The 15594-nt window shown below is 44.2% G+C and overlaps 1 protein-coding gene across 2 annotated transcripts in view; it reads right to left on the bottom strand.

The window, feature by feature from the left end:
- Positions 1-1326, bottom strand: part of SIL1 (SIL1 nucleotide exchange factor) — a 217782-nt gene extending 216456 nt beyond the window's left edge. The window contains exon 1 of one of the 2 annotated variants that reach the window (XM_055301915.1): positions 1201-1326. Coding sequence is in view for 1 of the 2 variants with exons in the window: in XM_055301914.1 (XP_055157889.1) it covers positions 947-954 (8 nt within the window). In the remaining variant the exon portion in view is untranslated. Of the gene's footprint in view, positions 1-946; positions 1153-1200 lie in introns of those variants that run through there. The other variant, XM_055301914.1, reaches the window with a different exon arrangement.
- Positions 1327-15594: the final 14268 nt, after the last annotated feature.

Below are 15594 nucleotides of genomic sequence, written 5' to 3'. Positions count from 1 at the left end.
AACACACATACAAAACAAAACATCTTTTACGCTGTCAAAACAATCACTGCCACTGTTTATAAACACATCAGTTTCTTTTCTTATCAAACATGGAAGATTCAGCCTCCTCATGCCTACCTACTCTCTGTTAATCTAACCCCTTCAATCCCCCAGAGCAGTTTGTGGTTTGGTTTTGTTTAACTGAGGTCAGAAAGCCAGACCGGCTTGAATCAGTGCCAGGTATTTTCACTTGTTTGGTAGAAATCTGACACTACAGATAGGTGGTCAATATTTCTTTAAAGACATCGAACGAGGCAGCCCGGGTGGCTCAGCGGTTTAGCGCCGACTTGGGCCCAGGGTGTGATCCTGAAGTCCTGGGGATCGGGTCGGCGTCGGGCTCCCTGCAGGGAGCCTGCTTCTCCCTCTGCCTGTGTCTCTGCCTCTGTGGGTCTCACATACATACATACATAAAATCCTTATAAAAAATAAACCGAACGTCCCTCTAGCTTCGAGAGTGCAAGGAAACCCTCACTGGCCTCTCGGGTCTTAGGCGTTGTTTGCCACCCAGAGCCCCATTTCAGGGGCTCATACGGCAACGGATTCCCTCCAATCTTCTACAGCAGAGACTCTCAAGGCAAGAGTTCCAAGACCATCAGAATCAGAACACCTGGGAAGCACTGCAGGCATCCATACTCCACCTTAAACGCAACCTTCTAGGTGATTGGAAAAACACCAAAGTCTGTAACCTGTGCTTCCGAGCCAAGTCTTCCATCTACCGGGAAAAGGGGAAACGCAAGCGTGGAAATAGCACGCAGGTGGAGGGCAATCCCATATGGCGAAGAGGCACAGAGGCCTCGGCCAAGAACCAGTGTCAACGAAACAGCAGTTAGATGCAGAAACTGAGGGCGGGAGAAGCAAACAGGGAAGGAAGCTGGTAGAAATCAAAAGCTAGTCTCGGAATCCCCACCGCCTCATCTCCTGGCACTGAGGAAGAGTTACTGGAGACGCTCTGGAAAGAAAAGGTAGGGAAGGCGACTCCTGGGCTGAGGCCGGGGCTCAGTCAGACGTCCCGCTTCGGAGGGACGAGGCGTAGTGGGGGCAGGGGTGTCCTGGGGGGGATCCGAAGAGTGCTGGGAGGGCGCCGGGCCGGCGGGAGGAGGCTCCCACCGCGCCCTGAGCCTTCTCCCGGCTCCCGGGCCGGGCGGCCCGCACCGCCCCTACCTTGGGCTTCCCGCCCGGCAGCCGAGGGGCAGACACAACCCCCACAATTCCAGGCGGCTGCAGCGGCAACCAGCTCCCCGTGCGCAGACGCGGCGGCGACCCTCTGCAGCCGTGAGCGCGCAGTTATTACGTCGCTCGCCGTCTCGCCCAATGGCCGCCTCCCTCCCCTTTCCTGGCTGCGGAGTGGTTAAGCCCCGCCTCCCTCCCCGGCGCTAAGCCCCGCCCCCGCGCGCAGCCGCTGCGCTCTCCCCGGTCCCGCTCCGCCGGAGGGAGACGCGGCAGGAGGTCCTCGCGGGCCTGACTACGTTCACAGGCTAAACCAGAACGGTGCTTGGAAGTTTCATCTCTGATTTCTCAACAGCCTTATTTCTTTCGACCGGAAGGAACAACAGAAGGAAACCAGAAGATATGAGTAAAAATTCAGCCGCTGCCATTCGGTATGGGATATATCCGAGAGTCTCAAGCACTGAAAACAGTCCTTTGAAAACTCGTGCATATAGTTCACCAGCAAGTCATCTACTTTGTATTGTGTGACTTAACAACGACCTATCATTTTCTTTTTTTTTTTTTTTTTTTGTAAAGATTTATTTATTTATTTATTCAGAGAGAGCGAGAGAGAGGCAGAGGGAGAAGCAGGCTCCACGCAGGAAGCCTGCCCTGGGACTCAATCCCGGGTCTCCAGGATCACACCCCGGGCTTCAGGCGGCGCTAAACCGCTGCGCCACCGGGGCTGCCCCGACCTATCATTTTCAAAGTAAAAGTCATCTACAGCCGAAATTCTGCTCTACCTCTGAATGTCTTACACGTGCCAGGTGCTGCATATATTATTTACTTCTTACAACTGCCTAAGATCAGAACAGTCATCCCCTTTTCATAGACGGGAAGCTAGGAGTCAAAGAAGTTGAAGAACTTGTACGAGGTCATACAGTCAGGAAGTGACAAAATAGAATGTAAGCCAGAATTGGGTGCTTCCCAAAGTCCCCTTCTCTGCGTGATAAGACCTTCCCCTCCCTGACCAGAGCAGTTTAATCCGACTGGCAAAATAGAGTTCTCCTTCAGGCCCTGAGAGTCCAGACGCAGTGATTCCTAGAGAAAAGGACAATTCAAACAAGCAGTAACTTCCTCCAAACAGCAGGTATTCTCCAAGAGGAAACAATCAACCTGTCTGGAGTTATTTTCCATAATCGATGTATTATGTGGGCTTCTAGCAGTTGGTCTACTTTCTTGATTATGTTTACTTCAAACATGCGAAATTACCTTTAAGCTGTGAGCAAATTGGTTAGTAGCCTGGGGAAGGAGAACAAGCCTTTGGGCGATAGTTGAGTGGGAAGTGCCAGTTCTTTCAGAAAGGTCTACATAGGACACTTCCCTGGGACTGGGTAGGAAAGGATAAGTATCAGCTCACTTTTTCCATGGAACACCCAGGAGGCTACTAAGAGTAGCTGGGGGGAGGGGGGGAAGAGTAGCCCAGGAATAATCCTAGCTTGTGTCACTGCCTAGTACCATGGGGATAAATAGTAAATTTAAAAAATAACTGTGGCCTCAGTGATAAGTTACAGAATGAATATATAAATTACAATGGAGCCTGATGCAAGTTATAAAAAGACATTAACAAAGTGCTACAAGAGTAATATGCTTATAAATAGAATAAGCTCAAGTGTTAGAATGAATAAATAAATGCATGGGCCAAGAGAAGACTCCAGCTGGACACAGAGCTGCCAGCACTCAAGAACCTGGCTTCCTTCTTAGGACAGATATAACCAGTTTAAGTGTGTGGGAAAGGGAAATTCTGAGTCCCACCAGTTCCCAAAACCTTGACTGAAAACCGCCTTCCCAGGAGAACTAGCTCTGAGCTCAAGCTTCCTCAGCTGCTAAAACCAGTGTGCAGGGCTGTGCCTAAGCAGAGAGCCGCACTTTCATGGCCCCCAAACAAGGAGGACCACTGTAAAGGTGATAAGTTTGAAATCCAGGGATCAGAGTGGGTGATGGGATCACAGAAGTCTCTGTTTCCTTGTATTAATCTTGGAATTGAGCAGAAATAAGTTTTAAATTTCCTCTTAAATAAGTTAACAACAAACAAAAGCCACGTCTTCTTACAGCTCTATTGGAGAGCTTCAAAGATCCCTCTTCCACTCCTCAGAAGAGCAAAAGTTTGTAGAGGTAGAAATCCTGAGAAATAGCCCTCAATCTGGCCACTATCAGTCAAAGGAAACCACAGCATCCATCCCCAGAGCCCTGCTAGGCAGAGATTTAAATGTTCAATCTAGCCTTCTTCAATAAGCAAAGTGTGTTGAGTAGATCATTTCTCTCCTCTGATCACCCATTCTCAATTAAGCTCCCATAAACCTGACACCCAGTTGTGTGAAAGCATTCCTGGCATCAAGAATTGACTCCCTGAAAAAAAAAAAAAGAAGAATTGACTCCCTGCTCTCTCTGGATCGGCCTAGACTGTTGAGCATGGGGAGCAGGAGCCCCAGCTCTGTCCCACCACCATATTGTTCTGTCTCGCTTCCTCCCCCTTTCTTTACCCCTCCCCCCTCAGCTTTCACCATACACTTTAAATCCTGCTGCCAGAAATCCCTTCTAGACTCCACCACATATTTTATTCACTTGAACATGAATACCAAGCTACATGCCGCTGTTGGCTATGAGGATATAGCTGTGAAATAGTCCCACTGGGTTCATACCCTCAAAGAGCTCAGGGTCAGACAAGAGACACAGAAATGCAAACAGATCAAATCAACACAGTCCAGCAAGGGCTATAAAACAGAAATATTAACAGAGCTATAAGAGTAAGCCCACTCAGTTCTTTCTTGCGAAATCCTTTAGGTGAGTACATCTTTTCCCCATTCATCAACTTGTTTGCTCCAGACAGCCTTGTGAGGCAGATGGGGCAGATTTAATTCACATTTTACAGATAAAACAAAACTCTTTGAACTCATCAGATCTCTATTGTTCAATATGTTAGCCTATAGCCACATGTAGTACTTAGATTTAAATTACAATGAAACAAAATATAAAACTCAGTTCCTTAGTCACACTACCCTCATTTCAAGTGCTCAGGAGCCACATGTGGCTAATGTGTACCATATCAGATAGCATGGATTATAGAACATTTCTGTCGTCACGGAAAGCTTTATTGGACAATAGCACTTTAGAAGTCCTGAGAGGCAATGCAAGGGCAGGAGTGTGAAACTAGAGCTCTCAGTGTTCCCAGAAAAGCTGAGTAGGGCCACCAACATAGAAGCAAGAAGCTGAGTGGCACTGCCAAGACCATGAGGAATTGGCCTCCTAAACCAGGATCCTCCACTTCCTGGGCTGCATTGAGATGGTGTGGGTGGCAGCAGCCAAGGCAGGCCAGAAACCAGATAATCTCTACACTGAAACCTGGGCACACCTGAGTTCCCTGGTGGAACTCAAGAATTCAAATGTCTCTACTCCAGGAGACATCAAGGACCCCAGTGACTGTATTTTCCTCTGGTTCATTTCTGAAGGCCTCATTAGCAGAAAAGGAAAAATAACAAAATAGATCCTGCAAAAGGAATGTGAGGCCTCTGTGTGACAGCTTCTCACCTGCTAGAAGGCCTTGGCAGGGGGCTTTGGCCAGAAAAGTCAGTACATTTAAGCTGCATTTGCTATCAGCTATACAGGTCTCTCTGATTCAAAGGAAACACACTCAAAAGAAGAGACCTACAAGACAGACAAGATTTCAAAGGTTTCTCACCAAACAGCTCCCACTGAGGCCAAAGCAAACCCCAAGAACCATGATTTTCTCTCCAGAAACACTTTCAACTACATGCCTACTCAGCAACATAGCCATCTGACACAAATGCACTGTCTGCAGATACCCACAAAGACAGTGAACCACAGGAACACGCACACAGTTAGGGCAGGCACAGCTACAGCCCCATTCCTGCTATCCATGACTGCATAACAAAGCATCCCAAAACAATCATTTATTTAGCAGTTTGGGTAGGGCTTGGCAGGGAAGAATCAACTCTGCTCTGTGTACTGGCAACTGGCAAGGTTCAATGAAGGCAAGATGCTCACTCACATGGCTAGCAGTTGATGCTGGCTGTCGGTTGGGACCTCAGCTGGTACTATCAGCCAGGACACTGGCAAGTGGCCTCTCCCTGTGGCTGCTTGGCCTCCTCACAGTTTGGTAGCTGGTTTCTAACAATGAGCATCACAAGAGAACAAAACATAAAAGTGCATGGTATTTTTATGATCTAGCTTCAGAAGATCATGAAGAAGTCACATAGCATCTTTCCTGCCTTATTCTATTGGTTGAGGAAGTCAAAGAGGTCTGTCCACATTTAGTGGCACTTTCTTACATAATTACACAATTAGATGTGCCTAATGAAACATGAAAACATATACATGGGGATCCCTGGGTGGCGCAGCGGTTTAGCGCTTGCCTTTGGCCCAGGGCGCGATCCTGGAGACCCAGGATCGAATCCCACGTCGGGCTCCCGGTGCATGGAGCCTGCTTCTCCCTCTGCCTGTGTCTCTGCCTCTCTCTCTGTGTGTGTGTGTGTGACTGTCATAAATAAATAAAAATCTTTAAAAAAAAAAAAAAGAAAACATATACACGGAAAGTAGCCTTGAAAATCAATCAGAGACTCTAAGAAAACCAGACTAGGAGCAGATGGAGTATAACCTTGGTATGAGCTATCTTCTCATCCTGCTCTATTTCCCCACCAAGAACCCATGGCTGCAAAAGCATCAGTGTGAAATAAAGAATTTACTGCAGATATCCCGGGGTGATGGAGGAGAATGTTAATCCCATACACCCCACAGCAGACAATGTGAAAATCTACTTGAGCAGTTATTTCCTCCCAAGTCCCTTGGCTCACTTCTATTGCTCCATGAATCTTATCTTCTTTCTCTTGTGTGGTATCCAGTCAGCCAGTTCACATCTCTAGTCTCCTGGATTCTCCCCCAAGCCTCCAAATTCTTTACCCCTTTATCATACAAAGCAGTTCAAGTTTGCCCAGATCCATTATAAAGGGCTGATGGAAAGACAGACAGGCAAAAACTGGAGCTGGAACCACGGTGGTCTGAAGACAGGCTACTTTCTCTTCTCTCTCACAGACCACCTATCCTCTTGCTCTTGTCATCTGCATCACACCAAGGTGTCTGGCTGGCCAAGATAGTTTAATTCTACATTCCTGGCTGAGTCAAGTTGACTGAATAGTTCACTGCTGTCTCGACCCTCCCCCCCAAAAACACACACCTGAAGGATCCCTATAATAAGGCCACTGCAGGGTTGTTGTAGGGCAGCCTGTGTGGGCCCTCTCCTAGTCCAATCTACACAAGGGCCAGGGCTGCTTCTCCAAGCACAGAGCTGCGGAAGGGAGGTTGTCTGCTATAGGGAATCCTGGGCGCAACAGGTAGAGTGACTGACCATGTCTGCACCTCCTAGCACCGTCCTGGGTCAGTAAGCCTATAAGGAGAGAACCCTTCCCTCCTCTGACACTGTCCCTAATAAAGGCTCCGGAGCACCAAAGCTTTGGGAGATCACATACAGAGAATGAAGCTGGCTGGGTGGCATGTCTCAGAATATTAGATCATCAAATCCAGCATCATTGTCAGCAGGGGAGCCTGGATTTGGGACTGTGGGGCAGTTTAAGAACAGGCTTTGGAATCAGACAGACAGCTCAAATCCTGACTGCCCCTCACTAGCTAAGCAGGTTGCTTTAACCCTAAGCTACCGGGATCCCTGGGTGGCGCAGCGGTTTGGCGCCTGCCTTTGGCCCAGGGCGCGATCCTGGAGACCCGGGATCGAATCCCATATCGGGCTCCCGGTGCATGCAGCCTGCTTCTCTCTCTCTCTCTCTCTCTCTCTCTCTCTCTCTCTCTCTCTCACTATCATAAATAAATAAATTAAAAAAAAATTTAACCCTAAGCTACCTTACAGGGGTGTTTCCCTATCTGTAACATGGAGATAATACTAGTTCTCCCTTCAATCACTGTTATAGAGACTTAATGAAGTAATATATGTAAAACATTCAGCCCAGTACCTGGCGAAGTGCTGACTTGATCTTAGTTACGAGTACTATTCTCTTCCATGCACATCAGTTACACAGACATGGTGCTAGAAGCCAGGGAAAGTTAAATCACACATAAATACACATATGGACACTTGCAAACTCACACAAGAGATCCTGATTTCTATTCCCACTTAATATTCTAACTAATTATTCCACTTACAGACCTACACATACCACACACACATTATATACATCATGCCCAGGCTATACACGAACTTTTGTGGAAAGTTTGAAAGAACAGGTATTACTCAAGCAGACAAACCCTTCCTCTGGTCAAAAATGAGGTACACATGAAATGAGAGGCATGGGAGTATCTCTGGAACAGAGGATCTTGGGAGCTCCTCTGGAGAAGGCATACTGCATTTTCTGGGCCAGGTGAAGATGACAAGTTCAATGTGGTTTTTCTCAGCAGCATCTTTATTACTGCATATGTTGAAGCACACAATAGGCCAGCTCCGGCAGCAAAGGGCTGGCCACATGCAACTAAATCATTCTTATTTGTTTAGCTAGTGTGGCTTCCCATTTCCCCACGGCCTCTACAGAGACACCCAGAGTGGGAGGGATTGGCACCAAGATCATTATGGAATTATGAGAACAATCGAACCATCACTAGAGCCACTGTGGGGAAATAAATCTCTGGCTAGAAGTGGATTGCAAAGCCACAGGAGCCCTACTTCATTCTCCTAATGCTGACTCCTCAGTGATTGGTAGGGGGAAAAGATGGAGAGCTAGGTAAGGTTGAGGGATCCTACTCCAGGGCAGGAGACCTAGGGGCTCTGGCCTTGTCAACTGCCCACCCAGGGCAACAATGAGAATAGTAACAACATTAAATAGAACCTCACAATTTGGGCAGCCCCGGTGGCTCAGCAGTTTAGTGCCTACTTTTGGCCCAGGGCATGATCCTGGAGACCCAGGATCGGGTTCCCTGCATGGAGCCTGCTTCTCCCTCTGCCTATGTCTCTGCCTCTCTTTCTCTCTGTGTGTCTCATGAATACATAAATAAAATCTTAAAAAAAAAAGAACCTCACAATTTATAAAGCTCTCTCATGTACGCCATTTAATTTTCATGAGCAGCTTGTAAGATGCAGGTGTTACTGCTCCTCATTAACCAAAAAGGAAACTGAAGTTCAAATACTCTGAGATGCATCACAGTGCCAGGATGATGGTAGCTCCAAAATGGAATAACGTGGAATATTCCTAAGGGTCTAAATAGACCCTTTGTTCTAGTTCCAAACCTAATATTACAAATAGGTCAGATTCCACCTATTACAGTGTGTCCCATTAGTTAACAAATTTATTGAGTTCAAGTGCCAGGTGGTGTGCTAAGAGCTGGGGATTTAATAGTGAGCAAGCAGACTCTTGAAGTAAATTAAAGGTAGTCTCAAATTCTTTGCATTCCTGTCATCGAGAGGTGCAGCATATATGTCATCCCTGTGAATCTAGATTGCTTTAAACTACAGAGTACAGAAGAGGTGATGCTATCCCATCTTAAGTCTACTCTGCAGGCCCCCACGGTTGGTCTCTTTAGAGCCCTGAGCCATTCTGCAATAAGTGCATCCACCCTAATAGTGAGACAGCATGGACAGGGAGAGGGGCTCAACTGAGCCCAGCCTTCCAGTCACACTGCCAAGGTACCAGAGGTTGAGTGAAGCCTTCTTGGACCTTTTAGACAAGACCAACCTCCAGCAGAGTATCCCTGAGAGGTCCCAGTCAACATCATATAGAGCAGAAGAATCATGCAACCAAACTCTTCCTGAATCCCTAGCATACAATATCATGAGCCATTAACAAACTGGCTGTTGTTTTAACCCACAAATAGGCAATGTTTTCCTATAAAGGGCCAGATAGTAAATATTTTAGGCTTTGCAGACCATGTACTGTCTCTTTACATACTGTTCTTGTTCTGGGTTTTTAAAATAACTCCTTAAAAATGTAAATACACACACACACACACACAGTTTTCTAGTTATATAAAAATATACTGTGACCTAGATCCGGCACATAGGCCCTACTTTGCCAAACTCTGTTGTAAGCCACTAACATTTGAGGTAGTTTGTTACCTAGAAACAGCTAACCAGAACAGTCCTTTCCTGCATGAGGCTAAAAAATTGCAAGACAGATGTGAAAAAAAGAATAATAATTAATCAAGTAACTACATGAGATGGGCCAAGCACAATGGGATTTAATATCACTGAGGCTTTTAGGAAAAGCCTCCCCTGAAAGTCAACATTTAGGCTGAGACTTAAAGGTTAACTAGAAGTCTGGAGGTGAAAAGGAGCAGAAAGAGTATAATGGCCCAGCTGTTTTCCTTCAGTGTGGGACCTTCTGAATGGCAATACTACTTCCAGAGCTTTTGCTGGATTGGTCAAGAGCCTGCATCACATTCGGACTTCTTCCTCTGCCTAATCCTTCTTCTGCTTTCTTCCTTTCATAGGTGTTGTTCCCTAGTAAACGTCTTGAACCCTGAACTCTGTCTTGGTCCCTGCGCCTGGAGAACCCAACCTGTGACACTTGGTAAAACAAAAAGGGAATTTATTTACCTTTGTAATTGAAAAGTCCACAAGTGGAATCCTGAGTTTCAAGCAGAAGTAGATTTAGAGATCCAACCAGGTGACCAACATGGACACAGGGTTTTCAGTACTAGAATCAGGAAAGTTCCAGGCAAACTGGGATAATTAGTCTTGCTCCAAACAATATCTAGCCAGGTCGTGACATCTCTTCATTTCTTGACTCCACTTTCAGCTAAGTTGATGGTTCAATCTCAGGCTCAACGGATTAGCAGAATATAGACCAAAGAATTGTACTGAATTGGACTGGCTTTCATTAGCCTGCTTGAGCCATGTGGCCATACATTTTATTTATAGTTTTGTTTTTTTAATTGAGACATAATTCACATACTATAAAATTCATCCTTTTAAAGCATGCAGTTCAGTGTCTTTTAGTCTATTCACAATGTTGCACAATTATTACTACTAGCTAATTCCAAAATATTTTCATCACCTGAAAGAGAAATCCCATGCCCATTAGCAGTCACTCCCCATCCCTCTCCAGTCCCTGACAACCACTAAGCTACTTTTTCTGTCTCCATAGATTAGCCTCTTCTGGATATTTCATATAAATGAAATCATGTAACATATGTCTTTTTGTGCATGTTTTTTTCACTTAGCATAATGTTTTCAAGGTTCATCCATGTGGTAGCATGCATCAGTACTTTGTTCCTTTTTATGACTGAACTGAATATCATTCCTATTGTATGGATACAACATTTTCTTTATCTGTTCATCAGACAATGGACATTTAGGTTGTTTCCATTTTTTTACTTATAAATAATGGTGCTATGAACATTCACATACAAGCCGTTGTTTGCACACCTGTTTTCAATTCCTGTGGGTATGTATTGAGGCATGAAGTTTTGAGAGCATATGGTAACTCTATGTATGCCCCCATTTTTTAATCAATAACTGTGGATTAGAGGAGAGGATGGTCTAATTGGTTTAAACCTAAGTCACATGCTCTATTCCTGGTGCTCAGAGTGGAGTCAGTTTCATTAAAACTACATGGACTGAGGAGAGAATGATGGCTCACCTGAAGCAAATGAGGTACAGTTACCAGATGGAAGGTGAATGGACTCTAAGCAGCAAATCCACAGATGATCACTGCAAATAACTATACTTATTAAATATTCACTGTGAGCCAGATACTGTGCTAAGTGATGTAGGAAACAAAGGCAAATGAAAAAATTAAATTTCCTTGCTACTTACAGCTCACTGACAAGTCTTTGAAACAGGCAGAGCAACCTTTCCCTAGGAACTCAATGTTGACACTTCCCTAATGGCAAAAGGCAATTGTAGCTTAATATTATCTTGACCCCCCCAGGATCCTGTAAGCCTACTTTAACATATAAAAATTCCTTTGGAAACTTCCTTTACCTCTCTCCCCCAAGATATATGTTAGTAATCATCCTCCAACCATATGGCCCACTGAGACACATCTGAAGCATCTCATGACTAAGGCTTTATTAAACAGTAATAAACGGCATTTTCCTAACAATAGTTAACCCCTAAAGGTCCTGGAAACCTTGCTTCCAAAATTACATAGAGACTTAGGCTATCCCTAATCCCCTCCCAAATTGAAAGTACATAATCAGTCACCTGTCACAACCCAAGTGCCACTCTTTTTGCCCATGGGTCTTGTGCTTTAAAAAAAAACAACCTTTTTGCACCAAAGATGTCTCAAGAATTCTTTCTTGATCATTTGCTCTAAACCCCAACATTTCCACATCACAGAATATATACATTATCTCATTTAATCTTCACAGCAATCTCCTAAAGATTCTGCTACTCCTATTTTACAGATGAGGAAACTAAGTTTCAGAAAAATTGAGTAAGTTGCCTGAGTATGTACAGCTGAGAGGTGGAAATTTGAACTAAAGTCTGATTGCAAAGCACAGTGTTAGAAAAGAAAAAAAAAAAAACACGATTCTGAGCCATGTTGACTTTTTTTTTTTTTTAATAGGCTCCATACCCAGCATGTGAGGCTTGAACTCATGACCCTGAGAACAGACCTGAGCCAAGCACTTAAGTGACTGAGCTGCCCAGGTGCGCCAGTGATTCTGACCTATGTTAAAATATATCTCCTAGAGGCTCTTTTATTTTATTTTCCTAATATTAAAAAAGATTTATCTATTTATTTTAGAGAGAAAGAGCGTGTACATGTGCATGTCCAAGCAGGAGAGGAGGGTCAGAGGGAGAGAGAGAGAAATCCTCAAGCAGAATCCCTGCTGAGCAGGGCTTAATCCCAGGACCCTGAGATCACATCGGAGCTGAAATCCAAGAGTCCAACGCTCAACCGAATGATCCACCCATGCATCCCTTCCCAGTACTTTTAATTACTGGAGAAGTCTGTGTAACCAAAAATTTCCTTTCACTTCGTGGACAGGGAAGAACAGGTTTTTATAATGAAAAAAACACAGCTGACTTTTTTTCCTTTAGATTTCCAAGTAAGCTTCCAATTTTGTCAGACCACATCACTGGCATTGAGATTAAGATCTATTTCTCAGAAAGCCCCCATGCTTCTTGGAACCACCTATCTTTTTTCTAAGAGGTCTAGTAGAAATTCAGCTAAATTCTTCTTGTCATGAGATTAGGAAATGCAGAACTCCACCTCAGGCTCTTTACCTCCTTCAGCTATGATTTACAAGAGCCCTTATCTCACGCTCATCTGTGTTTCTCATGGTGAGGATCTAAAGTGAGGGATCTCTGACTCCCCATTCTCTACTCTATAGCCTACAGCCTAGATGGTGTAAGACAGGTGGGAGAGAAAATGTGGGGTTGCCAGAGCTGAAGGCGTACAAGGAGTTACATTTTGTTGTCCCACATTTTTTACCAATTCCAAAATGCCAGCCTTTGGAATATCGCGGCAGCATAACTTCATATTAATCCGCAAACTGTACCAGGCTTCATCCTAAGAAGCAGGCTTATAGCATTACACTGACCCTTCCTTGAGAGACCCCTTTCCACCACCTCCCCCTCCCAATATACACACATTCCCACCAAGGAAACTTGCATCCTAAACCCTTGAAAGATTTACTGCCAGTACCACAGACAAATTAGTGAATACTCAGGCAGTTGATTCCAAAGACAGGATGCTCATTTGCATGAGAAGTTGCATGTCATTTGCATTATATTTGCAATCATTTGCATATCACGTCTTCCCTGTCAAAATGTACATAAATCCTTTCTACTTTCTTTTTTTCTTTTTCTTTTTCTTTTTTTTCTAAAAAGGACTACGCCTCCACATCCTGCCCAGACTGTCTGGTAAAATTACTAGTTGAGTATTCCTAGCTTGATTGTGAAGAGCCTCACATGCCATGCTGAAGAGATCTAACTACAGAGAATCCCCAAGAATATCAGAACTCAGTTTGAGATATTTCATTCATTGATTGATTTATTCACAATTCTTTATTGAATACCTGTGATGTGCCAGGCACTGTTCTAGGTGCTGAGGCTATATCTGTGAACAGAGAAAATGAAAATAATTACAACATTAAAAGTTAAATGCTGTCATTTCAGATTACTTGGCACCAACCTGATGAATAAATATGAGTGGAAACATACTAAAATCTCCTCAAAGTACTTGGTTATAAGGAGGCCATCTGAGTATTATAGACTATGCTTACATTTTTAAAAAATTAAATAATGAATGCTCTAATGGGTACTGAAGACCTCTGACAATGATGATCCATGAAGAACCCCAGGTTTGAGAAGAACCAATTGGGGAGCCAGTAAAAGAATTAAGCAGGAAAATGACCTGGGTTTGTGTTTTGGAAAGATCATTCTGGCAGGTACATGGAGGATGGGCTGGAAGCTGCTTGGGGTCAGAGATCAAAGAGATGCTTTGATAGCCTGGGTGTGACTCATATGTGAGGTTGTCCATGCTGCCAGCTTCCTAAACCTATGGCTCCCTCACTGTTGTCTGTCTGAAATCGAGTCATATCACATATATGGTAGCTTCGGAAGTATTCAATAAAAATTTGTACAGTCACAGAGAGGGGTCATAATACATGTTTCACTTGAAAATTCAACTCTAGACATATCTATTCATATTCTCTCATGTAGCCATAAGTGGTACGTGTTTCTCAATTCTTCTATCACCCAGCTCTCAACTGACTCTAGTCTTTCACTTCTTTTTTTTTTTTTTTTAATTTTTTGTTTTTGTTTTATTTATTTATGATAGGCACACAGTGAGAGAGAGAGAGGAAGAGACACAGGCAGAGGGAGAAGCAGGCTCCATGCACCGGAAGCCCGATGTGGGATTCGATCCCGGGTCTCCAGGATCGCGCCCTGGGCCAAAGGCAGGCGCCAAACCGCTGCGCCACCCAGGGATCCCTAGTCTTTCACTTCTTGATCCTTTAAACTCTGGGACTCTAAACTCATCACCTCTTTATCTTGTGGAGCAATTCAGTTTCTATTCTGAAATCCCAGGGAGTGTGGAAAAACAAAGGGTCCTTCAGTCCCAGCATCTATCCCTGTGAGAGGTTATAAGTAACATTTTTTTAAGGTCTGTTCTTAAGAGAAAGCTGGTAAGGATCTTATCAAGAGCAATACCTCTGTAATGCAGAGAAGAGAAAGAGTCATGGCAGTGGGAGTGTCAGGACTATAGTGGAGAAGGGAAGCCCATGGCCAAATATAAAGTCTCAAGGAGTAGACCACAAACAGCTCTCATTAGATATTAGTCACATGGGTAGGATGGATAGCTTAGTTTAGATGCTCAGAGGTGCTAAGACAGGATCTGGTAAAAAAAAAAAAAACAAAACAAAACAAAACAAAAAACATGGTAACACTAAGCTATAAAGAAAAGAAGGGTAGGGGAGAGCCCGGTGGCTCAGCGGTTTAGCGATGCCATCAGCTCAGGGTGTGATCCTGGAGACCCAGGATCGAGTCCCACATCAGGCTCCCTGCATGGAGCTTGCTTCTCCCTCTGCCTGTGTCTCTGCTTCTCTCTCTCATAAATAAGTTTTTTAAAATCTTTAAAAAAAAAAAAAAAGAAAGAAAAGAGAGTAGTGGGGGAGCTTAAGCAGAAGTAATCAGAGAGGTAGAGAGAATGTATAGCAACAAACAAGAAAAGAGTTTCAAGAAAGTGAGAGCCAGCAACACAAAACATCACAGAGAAGTCAAGTACAAGGACAGCTGGAGAGAAGTCATTGAACCTAGCAATTAAGGTGACCTTCTAAGAGTAGTCTAGAGAGGTTTTGTGGGATACACTGGTGATTACTTACCCAAAAGTCATTTTTCTACCCTTTTTCCTTACCTTCCACTACAGGGGCTCAAAAATGCCAGATACTTTCTCAATATCCCTTGCCCCACCCTTTCAAACCTAAGGATAGACAAGTGATCTAGTTCTGGACAATGAAACCTAGAAGTCTGGAAGCCTCTGGAAAAGATTTTCCTATTCAATTCAATAGATATCTTCTTCATCCCTTTTTTCCCCCCACCTTGGAAGTCATCATGTGAGCTCATGCTGTTCAGAGGGGCAGCAGCCATTTTAGGACTATAAGGGGACAAGCCACAGAATGGAACAATACCATGAAGATGGCAAATGAGAAAATCTGGATCCTGAGGACATTATCAAATGGCTAAATTAACTAAATGTAAAGCTACTAACCTCTAGTTTTCTCATTACATGAGATAAGTAAATATCCTTACTCCTTAAATCACTGTTAGTCAACTATTTCATTATTTGCAATCATGATACATGGTGGACGTGGAAGCCAGAATCACAACTATTCAGGAGGGAATGTAAAACCTGAAAGCAAATATTTTGAGTGCTCTCCAGTGGTTTC

This window comes from Nyctereutes procyonoides, unplaced genomic scaffold (genome assembly GCF_905146905.1).
Source record: "Nyctereutes procyonoides isolate TBG_1078 unplaced genomic scaffold, NYPRO_anot_genome, whole genome shotgun sequence".
Lineage (NCBI taxonomy): Eukaryota > Metazoa > Chordata > Mammalia > Carnivora > Canidae > Nyctereutes > Nyctereutes procyonoides.
This window is presented reverse-complemented; position numbering and strand designations above follow the sequence as displayed.